This window comes from Somniosus microcephalus, chromosome 19 (assembly GCF_052327205.1).
Source record: "Somniosus microcephalus isolate GS21.2 chromosome 19, FLI_Smic_1.0, whole genome shotgun sequence".
In the NCBI taxonomy this organism is placed as follows: Eukaryota; Metazoa; Chordata; class Chondrichthyes; order Squaliformes; family Somniosidae; genus Somniosus; species Somniosus microcephalus.
In genome coordinates this window covers 39252753-39276961 of record NC_141005.1, presented here as the reverse complement: position 1 = coordinate 39276961, position 24209 = coordinate 39252753, and the positions used below count along the sequence as shown (strand labels likewise).

Sequence of the window (24209 nt, the reverse complement as noted above, 5' to 3'; positions counted from 1 at the left end):
GATTACATCCCTTCAGCCTCCTCAAGAAATATTGGCGCTGCTGGGCCTTCTTCACCAGAGAGGAGGTGTTGAGGGACCAGGAGAGGTCTTCCGTGATGTGGACTCCAATGTTGGTGATGAGGACTTTGCAGTGTCGACTGGGTTGGGTGGGACGTTGCCGTGTCCATAGCCAGTGCCGAGGTCGATGCGGGGTGGTCCGTCCAGTTTCATTCATTGTGTTTCGTAGCGGTTTGTTACAACTGAGTGGCTCGCTAGGCCATTTTAGAGGGCAATTAAGAGTCAACCACATTGCTGTGGGTCTGCAGTCACATATCGACCAGACCAGGTAAGGACGGCAGATTTCCTTCCCTAAAGGACATTAGTGAACCAGATGAGTTTTTACGACAATCCGATAGTTTCATGGTCACCATTACTGATACTAGCTTTTTATTCCAGATTTATTTAATTAACTGAATTTAAATTCCCCAGCTGCTGTGGTGGGATTTGAACTCACGTCTCAGATCATTAGTCCAGGCCTCTGGATTACTAGCCCAGTGACATTACCACTATGCTGTCGTTCCCGGTATTATTGCTGTTTGTGGGGCCTTGCTGTATACAAAGTGGCTGCTGCATTCACCTATATAAAAGTGACTATATTTCATCATAATTCAGTGGCTGTGAAGTGCCTTGGGATGTCTTGATGATGTGAAAGGTGCTATATAAATGCAAGTTCTATTTGACTATTATTTGACCCAGGAGGGACGTTTGGTTTAAGCTATGTTTTTGATATAGTCAGATTCTGGATTTAACTGTCTGCAAGCACAGCAGAGGTTGTCTTGTAGAAATCTACTTTTGAGAGGGCATTGTTGGCAGCACCACTGGCCAACCCCCAGACAGGGAGGGAGTCAGAGGTCAAGCTGCCAACTTCCTGCCCAGAAAAATTAGAGAGAAACACATATTCTTACCAGCCTTCCACAGCTGACCCCAGAATAAGAGAGGGGACAGATTACCCCAAGTTTAAGATAAAGCTGGTCAGATTCAGTGAAAAGACTTGCCAGATTTACTGCTCTGTTAAGGCAAAATGAACCATTTTATCATTGGCCTCATTTTACCAGAGTGCTCATCAGTTCTGCCTCTCAGAAGATAGGAGAAACACACATTGTTGCACGTAGAAGATTACTGCATTGAGTACACACTGTTACTGTTATGGTCCTGGGTCACACTATTGTATGACTAGGTTTTGTTTGAGTTAAGGTAATCTCCATATCATAATGGATGCAGGATCTGCTTATGGAAGAAACCAGTGAAGCTGAGTCCAAGGAAATATCTAGAGCAGACCCAAATTTGTAATATTGCCTTTAGAAACTGTGATGAAATATATGTCTTCATCAGCCCGTGTTTTACCTGCATTGTATTGTGTGTACCGCCCCCTTTTCCCCTATTGTGTGTATTGGCTCCGCCCCTGTCTTTTGTCATATAAAGGTCTCAAGAGCTGTATGAGTCATTCTGCCAGACGAATCCGATGTGGAATGGCGTGCAATGTTCTTAGCGATTAAAAGCCTTCAGTTGAATCCTTTAACTTCTTGTCTTTGAGTTATTGATGGCACATCAATTTTAATCGCTAAAACACCAAGATGGATCGACTCCTGAAACCAGAGCGCTTGGATCTGGACCCCCATGCCACAGACGCAGCCACACAGTTCGGACACTGGTTCCAATGCTTCGAATTTTTCATCGAAACCTCAGCCACCGCCATAGCAGCCGCGACCGCCACCGGAGACGTGAAACTGGGAATCCTGCGAAACCGGGTGAGTCATCGGGTCTCCCCTCTCATCCGAGATGCCACCAGCTACGAGGATGCCTGCACCATTCTGAAGGCCCACTACATGCAGCCAATAAACGAGGTGTACGCCAGGCATCTTCTGACTACTCGCACGCAGTGGCATGGTGAGTCACTAGAGGACTTCATGCTAAGCCTAAAACTACTGGGCAGAGACTGTAACTGTAAGGCCGTGTCTGCCACCGTGTACACGGAGGAGCTGATCCGAGACTCCTTTATTGCGGGCCTCAGTTCAAATTACATTCGGCAGAAACTGTTTGAAAAGGAGGGACTGGACTTAAAACAGGCTATGGGCATAGCGCGATCGCTGGATATGGCCCAGAGGAACTCTGAATCCTGTTCCTCAGGCCACGCGGCCCACTCCGCCTCGTGCGCGCCGTGGGGGCCGCCGTCTTGGAAGCCATCTTCACCTTCCAGGTCTCAGGCCAGCCCAGCACCGTCGGAGCCCCAGCCTCCACCCAGGAGCCCCACTACTGCCGCGATGCATCGGGGCCCGAAATGCTACTTCTGCGGCCAGGACAAACACTCCAGGCATCTGTGCCCAGCGAAGGGCACCACCTGTTTTAAATGCGGGAAGAAAGGACATTTCAGTAAAGTCTGCAGAGGGAACTCCAACTCCGCCACCGCCGCGTGCGCGCCGTGGGGGCGGCCATCTTGGATGCCATCTTGTCCACCCTCATGGAGTCCACCATCTTGTCCCGACTACACGGACCCCCAGGACTCACTGGTGGCCTCAATCACAGTGGATCAATCCAGGCCGCATCCGTTGTCTAGATCGATGATGGACATAGAGGTAAACGGGAACAAGGTTAAATGCTTGATTGACTGTGGGAGCACCGAAAGCTTTATTCATCCTAGCCTGGTAAAACGACTTTCACTAACGATAGTCCCTACACAGGGCAAAATCGCCATGGCTGATAAGACTCATACCTCAAAAATTACAGGTTTCTGCGCGGTTATGTTGTCGGTAAAAGGCACTGATTACAGAGATTTTAAACTGTTGATAATGCCAGATCTCTGTGTGAGCGTGATCTTGGGTCTGGACTTCCAGTGCCACCACCAAAGTATCACGCTTACCTACGGTGGGTCCCAGCCGCCCCTCACAGTGTGCGGTCTGGCTACCCTGAAGGTCAAGCCGCCCTCTCTGTTCGCCAACCTCGCACCCAACTGTCGACCCATAGCGACCAAGAGTAGGCGGTACAGCTGGGAGGACAGACGGTTCATTGCGTCTGAAGTAGAAAGACTCAAGCGGGAGGGTATCATCGAATGCAGTACCAGCCCGTGGCGCGCCCAGGTACTGGTAGTTAAGGGTAGCGAAAAGAAGCGGATGGTGATAGATTATAGCCAGACGGTTAATCTATACACCCAGCTAGACGCCTACCCTCTGCCCCGCATAGCGGATATGGTTAACCAAATTGCGCAATACCGGGTGTTTTCCACCATCGACCTAAAATCGGCATACCACCAGCTCCCCATTAGGCCGGAGGACCGTCCATACACCGCCTTCGAGGCGAACGGACGCCTCTACCACTTCCTCAGAGTCCCCTTTGGGGTAACGAATGGGGCCTCGGTCTTCCAGCGGGAGATGGACCGCATGGTCGATGAGAACCAGTTAACAGCCACCTATCCATACCTAAACAACGTCACCATCTGTGGCCACGACCAGCAAGACCACGACTCGAACCTCGCGAGATTTCTGAAAACCGCCCTCAGACTCAATCTCACCTACAACGAGGATAAGTGTGTCTTTAGCACCACACGCCTCTGTACCCTGGGCTGCGTGGTGGAAAACGGGGAAATCGGTCCAGACCCCGACCGATTGCGCCCCCTACGGGAGCTACCCCTACCAAACACTCCCAAGGCCCTGAAAAGGTGCCTGGGGTTTTTCTCCTATTACGCCCAATGGGTCCCCAATTATTCCGACAAGGCCCGTCCCCTCCTGAAATCAACGTCCTTCCCACTCACGGCCGAGGTCCACGCCGCCTTCAACAGCATTAAACACGACATTGAGAAGGCCGCGCTGCGGGCAGTGGACGAAAACATCCCTTTCCAGGTCGAAAGCGATGCGTCCGACTTCGCTTTAGCAGCCACCCTCAACCAGGATGGGCGGCCCGTAGCCTTTTTCTCAAGAACCCTCCAAGGGCCCGAGATCAGGCACTCCTCGGTAGAGAAGGAGGCCCAGGCCATAGTGGAGGCAGTGCGGCACTGGAGGCACTACCTAGCCGGCAAACGCTTCACCCTGCTTACCGACCAGCGGTCGGTAGCCTTCATGTTTAACAACAAACAGAGGGGGAAGATCAAGAACAACAAAATTCTCAGGTGACGGATCGAACTCTCCACGTTCGAGTACGACATAATATATAGGCCGGGGGCCCTCAACGAATCCCCCGATGCCCTATCACGAGGGATGTGTGCCAGCATCCAGGGGGACAGGCTACAGGGCCTCCACAATGGCCTCTGCCACCCGGGGGTCACCCGGCTATTTCACTTTATAAAATCCCGTAACCTGCCCTATTCCATCGAGGAGGTCCGGTCTATGACCAGGGACTGCCGCACCTGTGCGGAATGCAAGCCCCGTTTTTACAGGCCCGACCGAGCCCACCTGATCAAAGCTACACGGCCATTCGAGCGCCTGAGCTTAGATTTCAAGGGACCACTCCCCTCCACCGACCGCAATGTGTACTTTCTCAACATTGTGGACGAGTACTCCTGCTTCCCATTCGCCTACCCCTGCCCAGACATGACCAGTGCCACGGTCATCAAGTGCCTCGGCAGCCTGTTTTGCATGTTCGGCATGCCGAACTACATCCACACTGACAGGGGGGCGTCGTTCATGAGCGACGAACTGCGCCAATACCTGCTGTCAAAGGGGATAGCCACGAGTCGGACCACTAGTTATAACCCCCGGGGTAATGGGCAAGTGGAGAGGGAGAACGCGACGGTGTGGAAGGCGGTCACCTTAGCACTAAGGTCTAAAGGCCTCCCTACCTCCCGCTGGCAAGAGGTCCTCCCAGACGTACTCCACTCGATAAGGTCGCTACTGTGTACTGCTACTAACGCCACTCCTCACGAGAAGATGTTTGTTTTTCCCCGCAAATCAACCTCGGGAGTGTCCCTACCTTCGTGGCTCTCCACCCCAGGGACAGTCCTATTACGGAAGCATGTGAGGGGCCACAAAACGGATCCCCTTGTGGAGGCAGTACACCTACTCCACGCAAACGCACAGTACGCGTACGTCAAGCACGCCGACGGGCGTGAGGACACCGTGTCCATAAAGGACCTCGCCTCGGCAGGAAGCGACAATGACCCATCCTCACCACCCCCAGAAGAACCTCCACCATCCCCAGAGGTATCCTCACCACCCCCAAAAGTACCTGCAACACCCCCAGCACATGGGTATGCCCAGGAGGGTACCACGGACTCCCAGTCGGAACCCGAGGTACTGTTGCGACGTTCAGGAAGGACTATCACACCCCCGGACAGACTAAATCTGTAGAAGGGGTGAATGTGATGAAATATATGTCTTCATCAGCCCCTGTGTTTTACCTGCATTGTATTGTGTGTACCGCCCCCTTTTCCCCTATTGTGTGTATTGGCTCCGCCCCGGTCTTTTGTCATATAAAGGTCTCAAGAGCTGTACGAGTCATTCTACCAGACGAATCCGATGTGGAATGACGTGCAATGTCCTTAGCGATTAAAAGCCTTCAGTTGAATCCTTTAACTTCTTGTCTTTGAGTTATTGATGGCACATCAGAAACAACTACATTTTAGGATCAGCAAAGCCAACACCAAATCATTTCTAAGCTTATTGAATGTGAACTGCATTTTTCAAGTTAGCCTGCCACAAAATCCCAACAATCAGAAGAAAGTGAATACTAGAAGTACTTTTGCTGAGCCCAATTAAATTTCTCTTCGGTTTCTTTTGGGGGGGGGGGGGGGGGGGTAAGCATAGCAATTTTGACAGAATTTTCAACTCATTGTCCTTTCCACTTCATTCTGTGTGAGATAGTCTATATACAACAAGCCTCCATTATCAGTTCCAAGTGATGGAATCACTGAGGTGGCTGTCTTTTATATGTTCATAATATGCAGGTACCTGCAACCTTTTAATATGCGAAAGAAGCAGAACTATTCATTAGTTATGAAGGATGAATCTTTTGGAAGGACCCTGTAGGTTCAAAATACAGTCAGTGAAACATGTCAGTACCATACGTCCCAACAGCAAAACAATGGAAGCCATGTTTTCAATGAAGCAACAAGGATACAACAGGGTAGAAGTGCAACCACAGATTTTGGTAAACAAGCAGAGAGAACCAGATTTGATTTAAAAAAAATTAAAACCAACATGGGAATTTTAAAAACATGATAGGATAAAACAGTTTTAAAATTAAAAAAATACAATGGTTTCTACAATTGTGCGTGTGTGTGGATGCATTGACTTGTATGTATGTATGTATGTAAAGATTTGTAAAGAAGATGAGTAACACAGATTTCCCTTTTCAGAATACAGAATGATTTCATGATTCAAATATGATAGAAATGTAAAATTCTTAGTTTGAACATCAGTATACAGAACAATTAAAATGACAAGCAGAATAGTATATGGTGTAAATTGTCCATTACAATGGTTAAAAAAATCAAAAGAAATCCAGAAAAATCATTACCCTAAACAATTCTCCATCTCTTCCACCTTCCAATAAACCATAGAATGGGATCAAATCTTCTCCTCCAAGTGCGGTTACTGCCTCATGAGCCCTTTAATATCACAAAATAACAGTTACTCCTTACTTAACTCTACTTTTACCATTCTAATGAGACAGATTATAAATTACAGCAGCACTGAAACATTCAGTCACAGTAAAGGTAGTTAGTGGCCCCAAAAATAAAAGTTCTGGTGGCTTTTGGCCCCCTTATGGGTAAAAGCACCTTATGATGTGTTACTGAGCCATACAGACCAGGAAGGACTCAGATTTGTTATACGGGCAGCGTGGAGTTTAGCAGTCTCACCAAAGGAGGTCAATGAGGGTTCTACATTTAGTCTAACAGCACTTTTCCATATATGTGCACTTTCTAATAAGGGTCACTAGATAGCAATCAGGAGTGGGAACTCTGGCTGATTTTATCCCTCTAAGGTCAATAGTAGTACTGCAACTGTTGCACTAGCTGATGTCAACTATATCAGCACAGATTGGGTGTTGAACCTGGGACCTGGGACCTTCCATGTCAGTGTAAATCAGTACCCACAAGACCATAGGAGGATCTGCATCGCTTCCTTTTTTCATTGTAGTAGCGTTTTTGTTGTTGTTTTTTTTGAGTCAAACATATTTATTTAAAAATGATAACACCTGTTACAACCCATCAATTACATAATAAATCCATTACATTCATTAGCTGCAATAAAACAAAGCCTTAAGAACAGCTTTAGGGTTAACAGTATAAATGCAGTAGTAAATTTTACAGATAAATCAATAATATTAACAGTCCAGGTACCCTTAGTAAAAAACAATTTTACGCCAGTCCTATAGTGTAATAGCACTCTTGTTGATGCAGTAAATATTCTAAAAAAAACCTTTTAGAAAAATATTTTTCAGCTTTCTTTTCTTTGGTCTGGTACTCCCCTTCCTTCTCGCTCCAAAAAGTGCCGAGCAACCCCTCCCAGGTATCAAATTAGGATTTTAACTGTTGGCATTGCAACCTATACAACTTATAAGAAGCCATTAAGTTGTGACTTTCCTACATATAGAGCAAATGATGAATATAAACCACAAAGCTGTAGTATTTGAATCATTTCACTAAACTTGCCAACTGTTAGCATTTTATGCTCACAGTCAGCGTTTCCTGACAAAGATCAGGGAAGAGATGGTGGCAATGAAAGGGAAAATGGATGGTAATAAAAGGAGTTAGGGAACAAGGAATCTGGGAAGGTGCTTTCAGATGAGAGATGAAGGCGAGTGCTGCCATTAACTGGGATGAGGAAAAAGGAGAGCCACTTAGAACTGGAGGGGGGAGAAAGAGTGTCAACATGAGCTGAGAGAGTTGGAGGGGTAAAGGAGTACCAGTTTGAATAGGTGGGTGATGGAAGCAGATTACCTTGAATAAGGTCGACAAAGGAGTATCGTGTTGATTTGAGGGAGCAGAGAGAGAAGTGTTAATTGGAATGAGAGTGCCAGGTTCAATTGAGGAAAGAGGAGAACAATGCCAGGCTGAAGAGGGGAGGAAAGTGGAGAACAGTACCAGTATAAACTAGGAGGCTTATAGGAAGAGAGTATGTGCACGCGTGGGAAGTTTGATGGAGTACAGGGTTTGTGAACTGAGTCCAGTGGAAGTAGTGCCTCAGTGGGGGTGGGCTAAATGTTAAATAGTGACTGTGAGGTAACTGTTGAGGACCTTTGACAGCTGGGGCACTGCTATACAGGTCTACCCAAGCTAGCTTGTTACCATGACAATGGCCCCTTCTCACATGCGCAATGCGGTTTAATTTTTTGTCCATTGTGATCTTTCATTACAAGAAGAATGCAAGGTCAAAGAAAAAAGAAAGATGGGAACCAATCATAAATGGGAACAGAGGAAGCAAATAATTTTTCAATCACTTTTCTGGAACTCATTCTTTCCGATATTGCCCTAAAGGCGGCCCTGGTCACTATAAACGCACTTAGTGAGGCAGCTTTTCAATAATGTAACAAAATAGCGGATCTTCTGATGCGAACACTAACCGAATTCACCAAGTAAACAGAAAATAACTATTCCAGCAAGCATACCTGGGTCAAATCATTAGGAAAGTCACACACAATCTCTCCACTAATAATTCTAAGTGCCTCACCTTACAAGCTGCTTCTGCTACTTGATCTGTTAAAAATCCAAATGTGACTGTTTTTTTAGTTTAAAAATCTATTAACGATGAAGTAGAAAAGTGCTTAAATAAACCAAAATACATGTAATACTTTTTCCAGGGTAACAAACCTCAGACCCCAGTTCTCCCCAGAAATGCATCAATGATATGCCTCCCTGTTACATTGTTATAGTATCACATCGTTAAATGGAACTACTTTGGTATGGAACTACTTTGGTATGGTGTAGTTATATTGCTATGTGGCACACCGTGCACGGGCAGTGCACAGTGCAGCATCGGACATCTTGTATCACTCCGCACCATGCGGCAGCACTGTAACAAAAGCAAGAATACAGCCAAGTAAAAAGCACTAACTAAAATGAACGAAAAGTGTCTGTAATATATATAGTTGATGTGCCTCAATAATTCCGAGACTCGATGTTAGCGAAACAAAACAAGGCTTTTATTAACTTAGAACGTAACACGTAAGAGAGAGAGATATCTTCCTTCTGGAGACTGAGGCCAGACTGAGCTAGCTTACAAAAGGGGCCAGGTATGGGCGGAGCCCTACACACACAGCACATTCCAGCACATTCCAATGAACAATACAATGAGGACTGGGGGAAGGGAAATGACACTGAAACCGACCACAGTCACAGGCAGTGATGAATGGAATATTTCATCACATTCACCCCTTCTATAGATTTAGTCTGTTCGGGGGTTTGATAGTCCTCTGCGACCGACGTGGCTGTTGTGGTGCCGCGGGTGTCGGCTGGGTGTCCCCGGTAGTCTCCTGGGTCTCTGCCGGGGGTGCCGCCAGGGTTGTTGAAGGGGTAGTTGGTGGGGGTGCCGTTGGTCGATGTTCTTCCGGGGGTGATGAAAGAGTAGTGGGTGGGTAAGAGTTGCTGTGATCGTTGTTGCTGCTATTGCCGTGGTTGTTGTCGATGCCGGCTGGGGCGACGTCTTTTATGGACACGGTGTCCTCCCTTCCGTCGGCGTGCCGGACATATGCGTATTAGGGGTTGGCGTGGAGTAGGTGTACTGGCTCCACGAGAGGGTCCGTCTTGTGGCCCCTCACATGCCTTCGCACGAGTACCGGACCTGGGGTGGAGAGCCATGACGGCATGGATACGCCGGAGGTGGATTTCCGGGGAAAGACAAACATTCGTTCATGAGGCGTGGCATTAGTGGCCGTACACAATAGCGACCGTATCGAATGGAGCACATCCGAGAGGACTTCCTGCCAGCGGGAGATAGGAAGGCCCTTGGTCCTTAGAGCTAGAGTGACTGCTTTCCATACTGTCCCGTTCTCTCGCTCCACTTGGCCGTTACCCCGGGGGTTGTAGCTGGTGGTACGGCTCGTGGCGATCCCCTTGGACAGCATGTACTGGCGTAGCTCTTCACTCATGAAGGACGCCCCCCTATCCGTATGGATGTAGCTCGGCATACCGAACAGGCAGAACAGGCTGTTGAGGCATTTAATGACCGTGGCGCTGGTCATGTCTGGGCAGGGGAAGGCGAATGGGAACCGGGAGTATTCGTCCACAATGTTCAGGAAGTAAACATTGCGGTCGACGGATGGGAGGGGGCCCTTGAAATCTAAGCTGAGCCGCTCAAAGGGCCGTGTAGCTTTGATTAAGTGGGCTCTATCTGGGCGGTAGAACCGAGGCTTGCACTCAGCGCAAGTGCGGCAGTTCCTGGTCAGAGACCGAACTTCCTCAATCGAGTAGGGTAAGTTACGGGACTTTATGAAGTGGAACAGCCGCGTGACCCCTGGGTGGCAGAGGTCGTTGTGGAGGGTCTGTAGCCAATCCCCGGTGGCGCTGGCACACATCCCTCGTGAGAGGGCGTCAGGGGATTCGTTAAGGGCCCCTGGCCGGTAAATGATGTCGTACTCGAAGGTGGAGAGCTCGATCCGCCACCTAAGAATCTTATCATTTTTAATCTTCCCCCTCTGTTTATTATTGAACATAAACGCTACCGACCGCTGGTCGGTAAGTAGGGTGAAGCGTTTGCCGGCTAGGTAGTGGCGCCAGTGGCGCACTGCCTCCACGATGGCTTGGGCCTCCTTTTCCACGGAGGAGTGTCTGATCTCGGGCCCTTGGAGGGTCCTCGAGAAGAAAGCTACGGGCCGCCCCACCTGGTTGAGGGTGGCCGCCAAGGCGAAGTCAGACGCATCACTTTCCACTTGAAATGGAGTGTTCTCGTCCACTGCCTGTAGCGTGGCCCGCTCAATATCCTGCTTAATGCTTTTGAAGGCGGCGTGGGCCTCAGCAGAGAGCGGAAAAGAGGATGCTTTCAAGAGGGGGCGGGCTTTGTCGGAGTAGTTGGGGACCCATTGGGAATAATAAGAAAATAACCCCAGGCATCTTTTCAGGGCTTTGGGAGTGTTGGGCAGGGGCAGCTCCCGTAGGGGGCGCAATCGGTCGGGGTCTGGTCCGATTTCCCCATTCTCCACCACGCTGCCTAGTATGCAGAGGCGCATGGTGTTGAAAACGCACTTGTCCTCGTTGTAGGTGAGGTTGAGTTTTTGTGCGGTTTCCAGGAACCTCTCGAGGTTCGAGTCGTGATCCTGCTGATTGTGGCCGCAGATGGTGACGTTGTCGAGGTAGGGGAAGGTTGCCTGCAAGTGGTGGTCATCGACCATGCGGTCCATCTCCCTCTGGAAGACCGAGACCCCATTCGTCACCCCAAAGGGGACTCTGAGGAATTGGTAGAGGCGTCCGTTCGCCTCGAAGGCGGTGTACGGGCGGTCCTCTGGTCTGATAGGGAGCTGGTGGTACGCTGACTTGAGGTCGATGGTGGAGAACACCCGGTATTGGGCGATTTGGTTCACCATTTCTGATATGCGGGGTAGCGGGTAGGCATCTAGTTGGGTGTACCTGTTGATCGTTTGACTATAGTCGATCACCATCCGTTTCTTCTCGCTACCCCTTACCACTACCACTTGGGCGCGCCACGGGCTGTTGCTGCGTTCAATAATGCGCTCTTTCAGGAGCCTGTCTACCTCGGTCACGATAAACCGCCTGTCCTCCCAGCTGTACCTCCTGCTTTTGGTCGCTATTGGCCGGCAGTTAGGGGTAAGGTTCGCGAATAGCGAAGGCGGCTTTACCTTCAGGGTAGCCAGACCGCACACTGTGAGGGGCGGCTGGGACCCACCGTACTTGAGCGTGATGCTTTGGTGGTTGCACTGGAAATCCAGGCCCAAGATCACGCTCGCACATAGGTTCTTCATGACTAATACTTTAAAATTATCGTATACAGTTCCGCTAATGCCCAATTGTACCGTGCAGTAACCCAGAATGGTCGATGTCTGGGTTTTATCAGCCATAGAGATGGTACCCTGAGCAGGGACCACCTTTAGGGAGAGTTGCTGTGCCAGTTCAGGGTGGATAAAACTCTCCGTGCTTCCACTGTCAATTAAACATTTAACCCGGCACCCGTTTACCTCGATGTCCACCATTGATTTGGATAGCGGGTGCGGCCTGGTCTGGTCCACTGTGACCGATGCCACTGTAGGGCTCTGATCGATACAAGATGGCGTCCACGCTGTCTGCTCATAAGATGGCGGACCCCACGAGGTCGGGCAAGATGGCGTCCAAGATGGCCGCTCCCACGGCGCAGGCGGGTTTTCCGGCGGTTGGTTTTCCGGCGGGGTTCCCTCTGCACACCTTCCCGAAGTGCCCCTTCTTACCACACTTAAAGCAGGTGGTGCCTTTCGCCGGGCACAGGTTTCTGGTGTGTTTTGGCTGCCCGCAGAAGTAGCAGTTGGGTCCCTGACGCGTCGCGGCTGTCGTAGGGCTTCTGGGGGGAGAGCGGGGCCCCGCCGGTGTCGGGCTGGGAAGATGCCTTCCAAGATGGCGGCGCCCTCGGTGCACACGTGGCGGCGTGGACGGCGCGGGCTGAAGAGTAGGCGTCCGAGTTTCTCTGGGCCACATCCAGGGATCGCGCGGTGTCCGCAGCCTGTTTCAGGTCCAACCCCGTTTTTTCCAGCAGTCTTTGCCGGATGTAAGTGGAGCTGAGGCCTGTGATAAAGGCATCGCGAACAAGCTCGTCAGTGTACACTGCGGCTTTTACATCTCAGCACTTGCAGTCATTGCCAAGCATTTTCAGGGTGCTTAGGAACTCCTCCACCAATTCCCCAGGTCGCTGTGCGCGAGTAGCGAGCAGATGCCTAGCATACACCTCATTCGTAGGCTGCTGGTAATGCGCCTTTAAGATGTCGCAGGCGGCCAGGTACGTATCGGCGTCTTGGATGAGGGGGTAAACCCGGTGGCTTACCCAATTCCGCAGAATTCCGAGTCTCATCCTCGCAGCGTCCGTAGCGTCTTTGACGGCTGCGGAATTGTCCAGGAAGAATTCCATACACTCAAACCAGTGTCCGAAGCGTGCTGATGCGTCCGGAGCATGTTGATCCAAATCCAAACGTTCGGGTTTCAGGAGTTGATCCATAGTGTTGAAAAATAAGTTAATAAAATTGATGTGCCTCAATAATTCCGAGACTCGATGTTAGCGAAACAAAACAAGGCTTTTATTAACTTAGAACGTAACACGTAAGAGAGAGAGATATCTTCCTTCTGGAGACTGAGGCCAGACTGAGCTAGCTTACAAAAGGGGCCAGGTATGGGCGGAGCCCTACACACACACAGCACATTCCAGCACATTCCAATGAACAATACAATGAGGACTGGGGGAAGGGAAATGACACTGAAACTGACCACAGTCACAGGCAGTGATGAATGGAATATTTCATCACAATAGTAATAAGAACACAAGGAGACACAACACTCCCCTTCAGGCTTTCATGTACTAATGGCCCAGATTTTGTTGCAGTGGGGCCCATTAGTTAGACTTTACCCCCACCCTTCAGCTCGAAATGTTTTTGCTCTGTAAGTTACTAGAAGCGAGAGCTGATTAATGGCGCAGTGAGGGCAATGCAGCATCTGAGACCTCGGTGAACGGCAAGACCACAGTCTACCTCCTCAACCAATGAGATTTAAGGATTGAAAAAGAAACAGAGGAATGACCGAGAAGAAAATAGGGTGAATTAGTGTCAAATCAGGTACAGAAAGTGAAATAAAGAGAGGGAAATAAAGATTGGATTAAGAGAGAGAAAAAAAAGACAGAAAGGAAACACAAGAAAAATAATTTAAAATGTAAAATTTTAAAATTTTACAAATCTCTTAACAATTTACTCCTGTAGGAATGATACACCACAGTTTAAAGTGTTTCCTTTCTGGGCCAGAGAGGTTGATTAGCATTGCAGGAACATCAATCTCCTCATTAAAAAGGTACATATGCTGGTAATAGCGGCCCTAACTTTCAACGGCAAGTTTAATTGGCAATGCAGCAATTTCATGCAACTCACGGGGAAGTTGAGGGTGAGCTGCCGATTTTGCGAGGCTAACAGCAAATTGTTCAGCAACTTGTGGCGAATCGCAATTCACAGGTTATCTCTTCCTCGCCACAAGTCACTGGACGATTTACACATTAATAGCGGTGTGTACATTAAACTTGCCGTTGTTTTGGCAGCAAAATCTGGCATATTGTGTTTCTCCTTCAATACAGATGAAGGAACATTGTATGTACCTATAGCTTAAGTTACAAAGCCTGTGTAACTACTTATTTTCATGTCAAAGTTATAATCAGGGCTGTTCTTGAGTTGTTAGAATTTTGGGGGCAATGTCATCTTTCTTGAAGCTGTTAGCCATCTTTTGCTAGCTTTTCTAGACAAGTATGCTTCACAAAGATGTTCATGTAGCAAAAGAATTCCACAAATAACAATTTTGAGTTTTTACAAAAAAATATGCAACACAAGTGCAAGTCGCCCAAGTGCTACATTTGAGAACAATTTTCCTTAGAAGCAATTCAACAATGTACTTACGTCAGGTCAACTTTCCACATATGTACAGTACAATCATCACTTCCTGCAGTGAAAATATAACAACCATCATATGAACAGGCAATATTGGACACCATGTTTCCATGGCAGATTAATGCACAAGACTTGTGGGGGTTTCCATCCAGTGGCAGAGTTTGTAAACCCACCTAGGTAACAGGAGGCAAGACAATACATTTTTAGAATTCATAGGCACAAATGCTCATCGTACTAATCAGCGGAGCAACACACTAGTACATCAAGCCACTACAGCACCAAACTCGCGTTTCAAAAATAAATTCTATGTCATTTGTTCTCTTAAAAACATCGGTCCCTGAATTTTTGCAGGATTCTCCCAATCTCTTGCCATAACGTTGGTGGGAGATCAGCAGACCCTCAGAGAAAGAGCATAAATGGCCATTTTTAGCTGCTTAAGCCATTTATCCGGGGGTGCCACCAATCTCCCACTGGAAAACTCCAGTGCAAATGCCAGGCAATTATTTTTAATAGTAAAATGATTAAATCAGCAAGTTTTGCCACTGTGAATTAATACAGATATATCCTAGTCCAAGGAAACTGAACCATCAGGATGTTTATTAAACATCGGTGTTTCAGCCATCGGGTCATTTCAATTATTCTGTTAAATCTAGCTGCCTTTCATTGTTAGGCTTATTTCCCTATATGTTTTTAATCAGCATTTAAAAACATATAGGGAAATAAGCCTAGCCCCGGGATACTAAGATCGATAGTACGGCCTCCTTGCGGTTTACTCTCTACAAACAAAGGAATAAACCTGGAATGGGATCTTCCTCATCTGGAAGACTCAATACCCAATTTCCAATTAGCACATTTACCCACTGAGCCATCATGAAAGTCTTTGAAGAATCATTTTCAGAAACAGACAGTTAAACACAGAAGAATATTACAAATAGTTTTCACTATTTTTGAGAGAAACTGAGAACCACATCACTGCATTATATTAACATTTTTCTGGATGAATGTGTACCTTGTCATCTGTGATGTAGGCTAAATAACCCATGTTAAGTTCACTGTCACTTGAGAAAGGGAGAATTTCCATCTTCCTAACAGGAGATCCATAAGTTGGGCTTAATACTGTCTTCCTAGAGAGAAAAGAAACAACTTAAACATACAACAGTAAAAGGAATTGCAGGATATCAACACAATCAAGAGTTCAAATGCCATCAAAATCTTTTAATCAGTTTGTAATCAAGCTCAGACTAAACAGGTGTGACATTAATTGGATTAACAAACAAATCACAAGTGAACTAAAGATAAAAGTTGACCACTTTAGATCCTGCAGGAACAAAGGGGGGAAGTTCATTCGGATTAATATAAGAATGTGCATAAGCATTGTTTAAAGGGAGGAGCAAAGAGAGATCTAAAAATAAAGGCACAGCTGCAGATGCAAAAGAAGTAATAACTGGAGCAAAGCAGAGCCACAAGGCGAATCCCTAGTGTTAGAGGTCTGAGTTATGAGGAAAGACTGGGGACACTTGGGTTTTTCAATCTGGAAAGGAGGCATTTGACAGGTGATCATACAAAAGTATACAAGATAGTAAATGGTATGGAAAAAGTAAATTCAGAAAATTAATTTAGAAATTGAGAGAAGAATAAGGGGCCACAGATTCAAACTAGTTAAGGCAAATTTAGGACCAATATCAGCAAAAACCCTGGAAGTATTTAAGCACCAATTGGATGCTCCAATGGGGGGGGATTTAGAGTTTTTATGGACTGATGAAGAGGGACCTTGAAATGCATGCCCACAGATACCTGAAGGTAGCAGGACAGGTAGATAAGGCAGTTAAGGTGGCATACAAGATACTTTCCTTTATTAGCCGAGGCACAGAATATAAGAGCAGGAAGGTTATGCCTGAACTGTATAAAACACTAGTTAGGCCACAGCTAGAGTACTGCGTACAGTTCTGGTCACCACATTACAGGAATAATGGAGTGGGGGCGGAGTGGCATAGGGTATCAGGGATTGTGGGAGTGGGGTCGGCATCAGGAATTGCGGGAGGGGGTTTCAGGGAGTTGGCCTTCGGCATCGGGAATCGCAGGGGGGTCGATATTCAGCATTGGGGATCGCGGCGGGGTCGTCCAGGGATCAGGGTTGGTGGGGGGGTGGTTGGCCAGGGATCAGGGGGTTGGAAGATCGGCGGGGGTGGGGAGGATCGGCTGGATCATCAGCAGGGGGGTGGGGGGAGAGAAGATTAAGGCTGGCCACCAGAGGATTGTGGCTGGCCTCAGCATCATGGGTGGGGTTGGGGGGGAGGCCTCATTGTGGGGATCGGGGGCCGGGGTGGGTGGTGAACAGGGGGTCTTCGATCACAGGGGGTGGGTTAGGCAAGAACCCTGGATCCAGGAGGTAGGTATAAAGCCACTTACCTCCTGGATGCAGCAGTGCCCGCCATGGTTTAACTGCCAGGTTTTACGAATTGTGCAAAACCCGTCCACAGACAGTTAAATTCAAAATGAAGTGGGGGGGAAAAAAGAGGCTTCCGGCCTCATTACTTAAACACTCCCTGGCAGCGGGGTGGCTGCCCGCACCCCCCGTCCTGCCTCCAGCAAAACCGGAAGAGGGCGAGGTGGAGGCAGGATCAGGTTGGGAATCCCATTTAAAATAATTTAACTGCCCCCACGCTCCAAACCCACCCGTTTTTTTTAGGGGTAAATTCCAGCCAATTAAATAGTTATTCCTTTATTAGACTGATTAAAAAGATTTGTTTTTTAAAGCAAAATGTTATGCCTTTTCTGAATAAATGAGTTTCACATACCTGCACATTTTGGTAGTGGCATTGTAGAGCTTTAGTTTATACTGGTTGTTGGCTGTGATAATGAAGCTCTCTTTAGTGATTGATGGATACCAAGCCATGCACATAGGTATAGCACTCTGTTCGATTCTATCACTACTCAATATCCGCAGATCATCCTCAGTATTAATAGCCAGATCGTACTCTACCTGAAGAATAAAAAAATGGAATTTATTAACTTGCATGGCAAGATTTGCATGACAGCTACCACTTAAACCATCGTACCTTTATTTTTTTAAACTAGAAGAAATTTTGTACGGTCAGTGGCAAATACAACAGTAAACATGAAGCAAGGAAAATTACTGAAATAGGTAAAACTCAATAACAAGTGCATAGCAAACAATCATGAAAAGACTAGAATATATTGTAAAGAATAATCAATAAATAATGCAAAGTAAATAGTACCAGAGGAAAACATCTAACGAATCAAAATAAGAGCTAAGGAGTTCCCATGTACAAAGAATCCTTACCATTGATGATGCCGTATCTGGAAAAAGATCAGGCTGAGATGAACTCTAAAGAGTCCAACCCAAGTCAGAGGGGCCTGAGGTGGGCATCCACCACTAAATGAACCAAGAAGGGAAGCATACCTCTATATTAATTTGAAAGGTGTGTCAGTATCAGTGTCCTTCTTAAAAAGATGAAACGGTTGCACAGAATTACAATTAACACTTTTCTCTCTCTCTCTTTCTTTTTATAGTTTGCTTAAATAGTGAAAAGCTAATTCCATCAAATGGGGGGGGGTGCAGATTATATTTGAGGTTAGTGAATCTAGCAGTGCAATCACAATATTTCTTGTTTGCTTTATTACTTGCTAATCAATAACAGATGATTACTTTCAGCCAAATCATCTTGAGGGTTTGATCGAATATTTAACAGTTTTGCTTGTATCATTCTGAACTATGTCAAAGGAATGAATTTTTAGTGAATAAAAGGAGCCTGGCCAAGTTAAAGCATTAAACAGTTACTTACCAGAACCCTGTCCTCTCCAAGAGACAATAGTCTGGGTTGGTTGCTGTCCAAATATACCCCAAACATGAGAGTTTGAATGGGTTTAAAGTGTGCATTTTGCCTTCCTAAATACATCCAATTCTTCTGCCATAACATAAACACTGTTACTGTGGTTTTACTATCCTGCAACAAAAAGAATACATAATGACGAGAGCCACTGTACAAACCAAGAATTATTAGTTAGCTGGAATAAACTGCTCATTGGACAGTATAACCTATATTTATTCTTAGACAATTAATGTAATTAATCTAGTGCAAGTCTTTTTATGCAGCAGTGTTGAAAAAAGTGAATTACATTTTAAAACTGTAAACCAGTAATATCAGCATTCATCATCTCAGTATAGCATTTTATACAAATGTTTGACCATATAAAACCAGGACTTCACACAGTTGGTTGAGCAATTATCCTAGCTCCACATCACCTAGTCTTTGTAACATCTACCACTTTATACTTTCCCTGCTAAGCACGATCTGTGGCGTCTCTCTGAAAAACTGGAATTAGCAAATAAGAGTTGCTCTTCTCAAGTATTTTAATTACAAGTAAGATGGTGTGGAACTCCAGTATAATGACAGGTTGTGGTGTGCAAATAAGGGCAGGTGCCGAGTTGAAGCGTGGCACTCGTTATGGTATGAATTCCCCAGCTGGGACATAGTTCCAAAAGTGCTGGTCACCCCAATATTTTATTGAAGTGGCCATTCTTTATGTGTGAGTTTACACAATGAATGTTGGCAGGATCTTCTACACTAGTGGTATCATAGCTGAGCCCAATCCTTGTCCTTACCCAACATCCACACAAGCACTTTCCAGAAGGGGTCACTGGATAGTGATCACTGTAATGCCCTTTCTGCCATCCCTCCTGAGATTAGCTAGCTCAAAACTGACTAGAAATTCAACCTGTGAACTGTTGGTCTATATGGCTCAGCTAAATGCTACCTTTACCAAATGAGGCATGGGGGAAGTTCTCAGAACTGTTCTGAGAAATTTCCCCATGGCTTATTTGGTAAGGAAGTTCTCCACAAGGATGGAGGAGAAATTAGAGGAATAGTATCCATAAGACACTTCCAAGCACATCCTTGTGTTTACAGAGGGGCAGAGGCCTGGAAGTATTTCATCTTCCTGCCTCTTCATGAGGGTTATGGGATTTGATAGAGGAATAGAAAATTAAAATAAAAAGAACTTAAAATTACATTAAGCCAAATTTATATACAGTATGGTCAATAGCATTTAGATTGTTTCTGCATCCATTGCCTTTTAAACATTTTTAAGTGATCCCCATTCATACTTCTGGGAGTTCCATATGTACAGAACTCCCATAAGTATGAATAGGGATTCCCTTCTTTTATTGGTTGGGCCGGCCCACATGATCCCAGGGGCGCTTGCAAACTGCATGCGCCCCTGGGATACGTGGGCCTCTGCCCGCGCCTACCTGTAGAGGCCCAGGATTGCAAGTCTCCATACATCCCGGACCACCAGGTAAATTCGTAGATTTTTTTACAGGTCGGAGGCATCCGCCCGTGTAAAGCCTCCGATCGCAAATTTTGGGCCTAGGTCTTTCACTTAATCCCATGTGTATGACCCAATCTTTATTTCGCTTCCTGTACAATGATTTAAATGCAATTTATATTTCCTGTGTTTTACTTCCTGCTTTGCCATCTGTGAAGATACTTCAGTCTGATTGGTTGAACAGCTTCTCTGCTGGTTGTCCTGCTCACAGATGCCACAGATCCCCTGTCGAGGATGCCGAATTCAAACTAACGGCAGAAGACTGGATCTGCGCTGACAAGCCTGCTAAAAGTCTGTGGGCAACTGTACGCGAGGTGAATGGCGAAAGCCGTTCCTTCACCTCTCACAGCAAAATCCAGGCCAATATATGTATATATCAAGTTTAAGCGAGCATTAAATATTTGAAGAACTCACTACTGTTGCTAGATAACTAGATTCATGCGAGAAGGTGATCTGAGTAATAGCATCTTTGGCATACTGGAAAGGTTCTGGGCACTCATCATTGAGAGAAAGTGCGTCAAGGATGTAAACACATCCGTCAGTAAGTCCAACTCCCAACAGTGAACCTATGGGAGTAAGAAAGTGGTATTTAGCCAATGAAAAAGTCTAGAAAGAAAATACAGAACAAGGTTACTTTTTCCATCAAATATTCATTTATTTCTGAGGTCAATGGAAAAGGAAATAGGGTGCGGTGTAAAACGGGCTGCCGATTCGCTATGAGCCCATTTTGTGCTACTGGCGTAGACCAATTTCAACACCCAAGATTTTCTGATTGGCATCATTTTAATGCTGGTGGTATCCCATTTGTGTTATCGTTGGCATTAAAATAACGGCAATCGGAAAATCATAGAAACATAGAAGATAGGAGTAGGCCATTTGGCCCCTCGAGCCTGCTCCACCATTCAATGCGATCATGGCTGATCATCCAATTTCAGTACCCGGTCCCTGCTTTCTCCCCATACCCCTTGATCCCTTTAGCCTTAAGAAATATATCTAACTCCTTCTTAAATATATTTAATGAATTGGCCTCTACTGCCTTCTGTGGTAGAGAATTCCACAGGTTCACCACTCTCTGGGTGAAGAAATTCCTCCTCATCTCTGTCCTAAATGGCCTGCCCCTTATCCTTAGACTGTGACCCCTGGTTCTGGACTCCCCCACCATCGGGAACATCCTTCCTGCATCTAGTCTGTCCAGTCCTGTCAGAATTTTATAAGTTTCAATAAGATCCCCTCTCATTCTTCTAAACTCCAGCGAGTACAAGCCCAATCGACCCAATCTCTCCTCATACGTCATTCCTGCCATCCCAGGTATCAGCCTGGTGAATTCTCAATGTAGCATTGTATTCAGCGGTGTATATATTTTAATCTGAGGTTCCTTTAAGATAATGATTTGAGTCACTAAATGGTACACTGAGTTACATGTTGGTCTTTAACATCTAGGACTTGGGTGGGAAAGTAGCTCAGAATAATGGTATCAAAGTCTCCTCTATCCACTGAGTTCAATCCAGTTCCTAATAAACATGAACCCTAACATCAAATTGCTGCTATTTCAATACTAATTAGTAGTCTTACTGAGAGGGGCTAGCAGATGGTTGGTGTTGGAAATAGAAAAATATCACACTGGTGCAGTAAGGGAGACTGTTCTGAGGCTTATTGTTGGGGTAGAATGGAGGGAGCTTTACTCTTGCACCTAATATCTGACCTCAGAGTGCTTGATGCTGACTATGGGTGCCTGAAATGGAAAGTGTGACATTCATCAGCACGAACATCCCTTGCCTCGATAAATATGAAAAAAAAATTACATATTAAAAAATTGTTAATTTAATACCTGCTTTATTATAAGTCACACATTGAATATAGTTCCCTGTTCCAAAGAGCCTACTGCAGATAGGTTTCTTCTTCTCATAGTTCCAGACCTTCAGGAGTCCACAATAGCTTCCCATACAGACGAGAGGCTGAGCAGGGTGACATGCTATGGCATATAATGCTGCACTGTGCTCCTGCAATAATATTTGAAGCTTGCACCCATCTCCAGTTACATGAGCCACTGTAGCATCAACAGTTGCAACAACAAAGTTTCTACATGCAACAAACACACAAAAATATATAAATTAAGAATACATTTTTATTACTTATGTAGTAATAAGTGAAATTCTGCTTTTAAAATTTTAATGACTTGCGACACCTTGAAGAGATACAAACAGGTTGGAAACATTGGTAAATGTTAAAAAAACTGATGCAATAGTTTAAACTAGTCGGAAACAATACATATCTCCCAATTTATACGACTAATCCTGTAACATCAGGAGGGAGTAACAGTGACAAATAGAAGAGCTGGCCAACAGTGAGTTCCAAATTAAGTCATTGGCTAAAGGAAGGGGAAATATATACTGAACCAAAAGTACTTAAAATTTTAATCTTTTGTTTCAACAACAATTTGCATTTATAGAGCATCGTTATGTAGATAAATGTCCCAAAGTGGTTTACAATGGCATAAAAAAATTGAATCATGAAAGCAATTTGTTCATGGGTGACTGCACTATAATTAATCATCAGAGAGAGAGATTTTCACTCCATCTGTATTGGCTAAATTCAAAATCAGGTCCCAGAAATTAAAGAGCATATTGTTAGCCACTTTTCCAGCAATTAATGCAGGTAATATATCTTTTAAGTCAAGTAAAATAAATGCTACAAAATAATATTAACAGTTTACAGGATGCAATGGATACAGTCCAGCATAGGCAGGGCTGGAATAATGGCAGCGATGCTCTAGGCTCACCAATTAAATTGTGTCTTTTGATAAGTGCATTTTTTCTTGTACATGATGCCTCCATGAAGATGGGTCCTTGGCTGCAGCCTAAGTAGGTAGTACACGGTACTGACTATTTAGTTATTTATTCCCACAGAAAAGATTTCTCTCTCTTCAATTAGTTATTTTGCACATTATGTGGAAAGGTCAAGCATCGTGAAAAGAAAAAGACACCGATGAGCTTATTCTTTAAGAATTTTTTGTCTGCAACATTCAGAGTCCTTATCCTTTGCTCCATATATTGCACTTATTGGCAGTCTTCCATTATTTTCAACAAGATAGTATGAGATTAGACATGAAACCAAAATACTTCATGATTTAAAATTATGAAACATTTTCAGTGACAAAAGCCTTTCATATGAAAATATTTAAAATGCATCATTCACCTACTTTTGTTCAACCGATTGGACTCAGACCATGTTACAACATTCAAAAAAGACATAATTACACCTAAAAGTATTTCTCCCTATCCTTCTAAACTTCATGTCAATTTTTTCATTTCAAAGTGAATATATTAGCTTTAAATAATACTTTTTAAATAATTCTTCATCCATCCTCGGTATATATTGTAGATATTTTGAGAGTTATTATTTTGCAATAAAATTGAGTTGTTTGTTTCTGTATAAAAATAAAGTAAAAAAATAATTAATTTATAACAAAATAATGACAGAACATTACAGCACAGGAACAGGCCATTCAGCTCATCAAGTCTGCATCAGTGGTTTTCTCCACATGAGCCATCTAATGTAATCCAATTTCCTGTTCTTTCCCCATACCCGTTCATTTTCTTATTGAAGCAACTAGTTCATTCCTTTAAAATAAAGTAACAATGTAAACATTGATTTCTGAAATGTATTGTAGGAACAAATACAGGATTGACAAGGTATGTTTAAAATTAATATTTTTGCTTTGAATTATTTCCAGTGTCGGGAGCAGCCAGTGAGTATTTATACTCAGTTTCGCGGCTTTTTTCAGAGGCCCAGTGTCGGGAGCAGCCGGTGGGTACTTATACTCAGTTTTGCGGGTTTTTTCAGAGGCTTGCCAATCTCTCAGACTGGCGGTGGCGTTCCAGAGCCACGTCACGATTCAGAAAGTGACGCAGGCAAGAGGAAGCAGCTGATTGGGTGAGTACGGCCAGGTGAGTATTTATACTACTCTATAGTTTGACAGTTAAGGTTAATAGTGTATAAGGTTTAGAAGGTCTTAATTTTGTGGTTTATAGTTTCTAAAGTCTTTGTTGTGTAGCGGGGAGTGCTAGTAAACAAGGGCCCTTGAGTAATTAATATCATTTAATTGTAGTGTAATTAGTGGTCTTTGATTTGATGTAATTTAATTTAAGTTAATTAAAGTGTAAGTCATGGCAACACAGCTCAGCCCCGTGGCATGCTCCTCCTGCGCTATGTGGGAAATCAGGAACACTTCCTGTGTCCCTGACGACCATGTGTGCGGGAAGTGTATCCAGATGCAGCTACTGGCAGACTACATTGTGGCGCTGGAGCTGCGAATGGATATACACTGGAGCATCCGC

At 45.3% G+C, this 24209-nt stretch overlaps 1 protein-coding gene across 1 annotated transcript in view; it reads right to left on the bottom strand.

Annotated features, from left to right (window-relative positions):
* The window catches only part of cfap251 (cilia and flagella associated protein 251), a 161898-nt gene that overhangs the window by 61044 nt on the left and 76645 nt on the right, over nt 1-24209 (bottom strand). The window contains exons 12-18 of the mRNA XM_085961638.1: nt 21701-21951; nt 20287-20438; nt 18330-18491; nt 17322-17506; nt 15533-15647; nt 14533-14696; nt 6484-6574 (exon numbers count right to left, since the gene is read on the bottom strand). Of these exons, the coding sequence (XP_085817764.1) occupies nt 6484-6574; nt 14533-14696; nt 15533-15647; nt 17322-17506; nt 18330-18491; nt 20287-20438; nt 21701-21951 (1120 nt within the window). The remainder of the gene's footprint in view (nt 1-6483; nt 6575-14532; nt 14697-15532; nt 15648-17321; nt 17507-18329; nt 18492-20286; nt 20439-21700; nt 21952-24209) is intronic.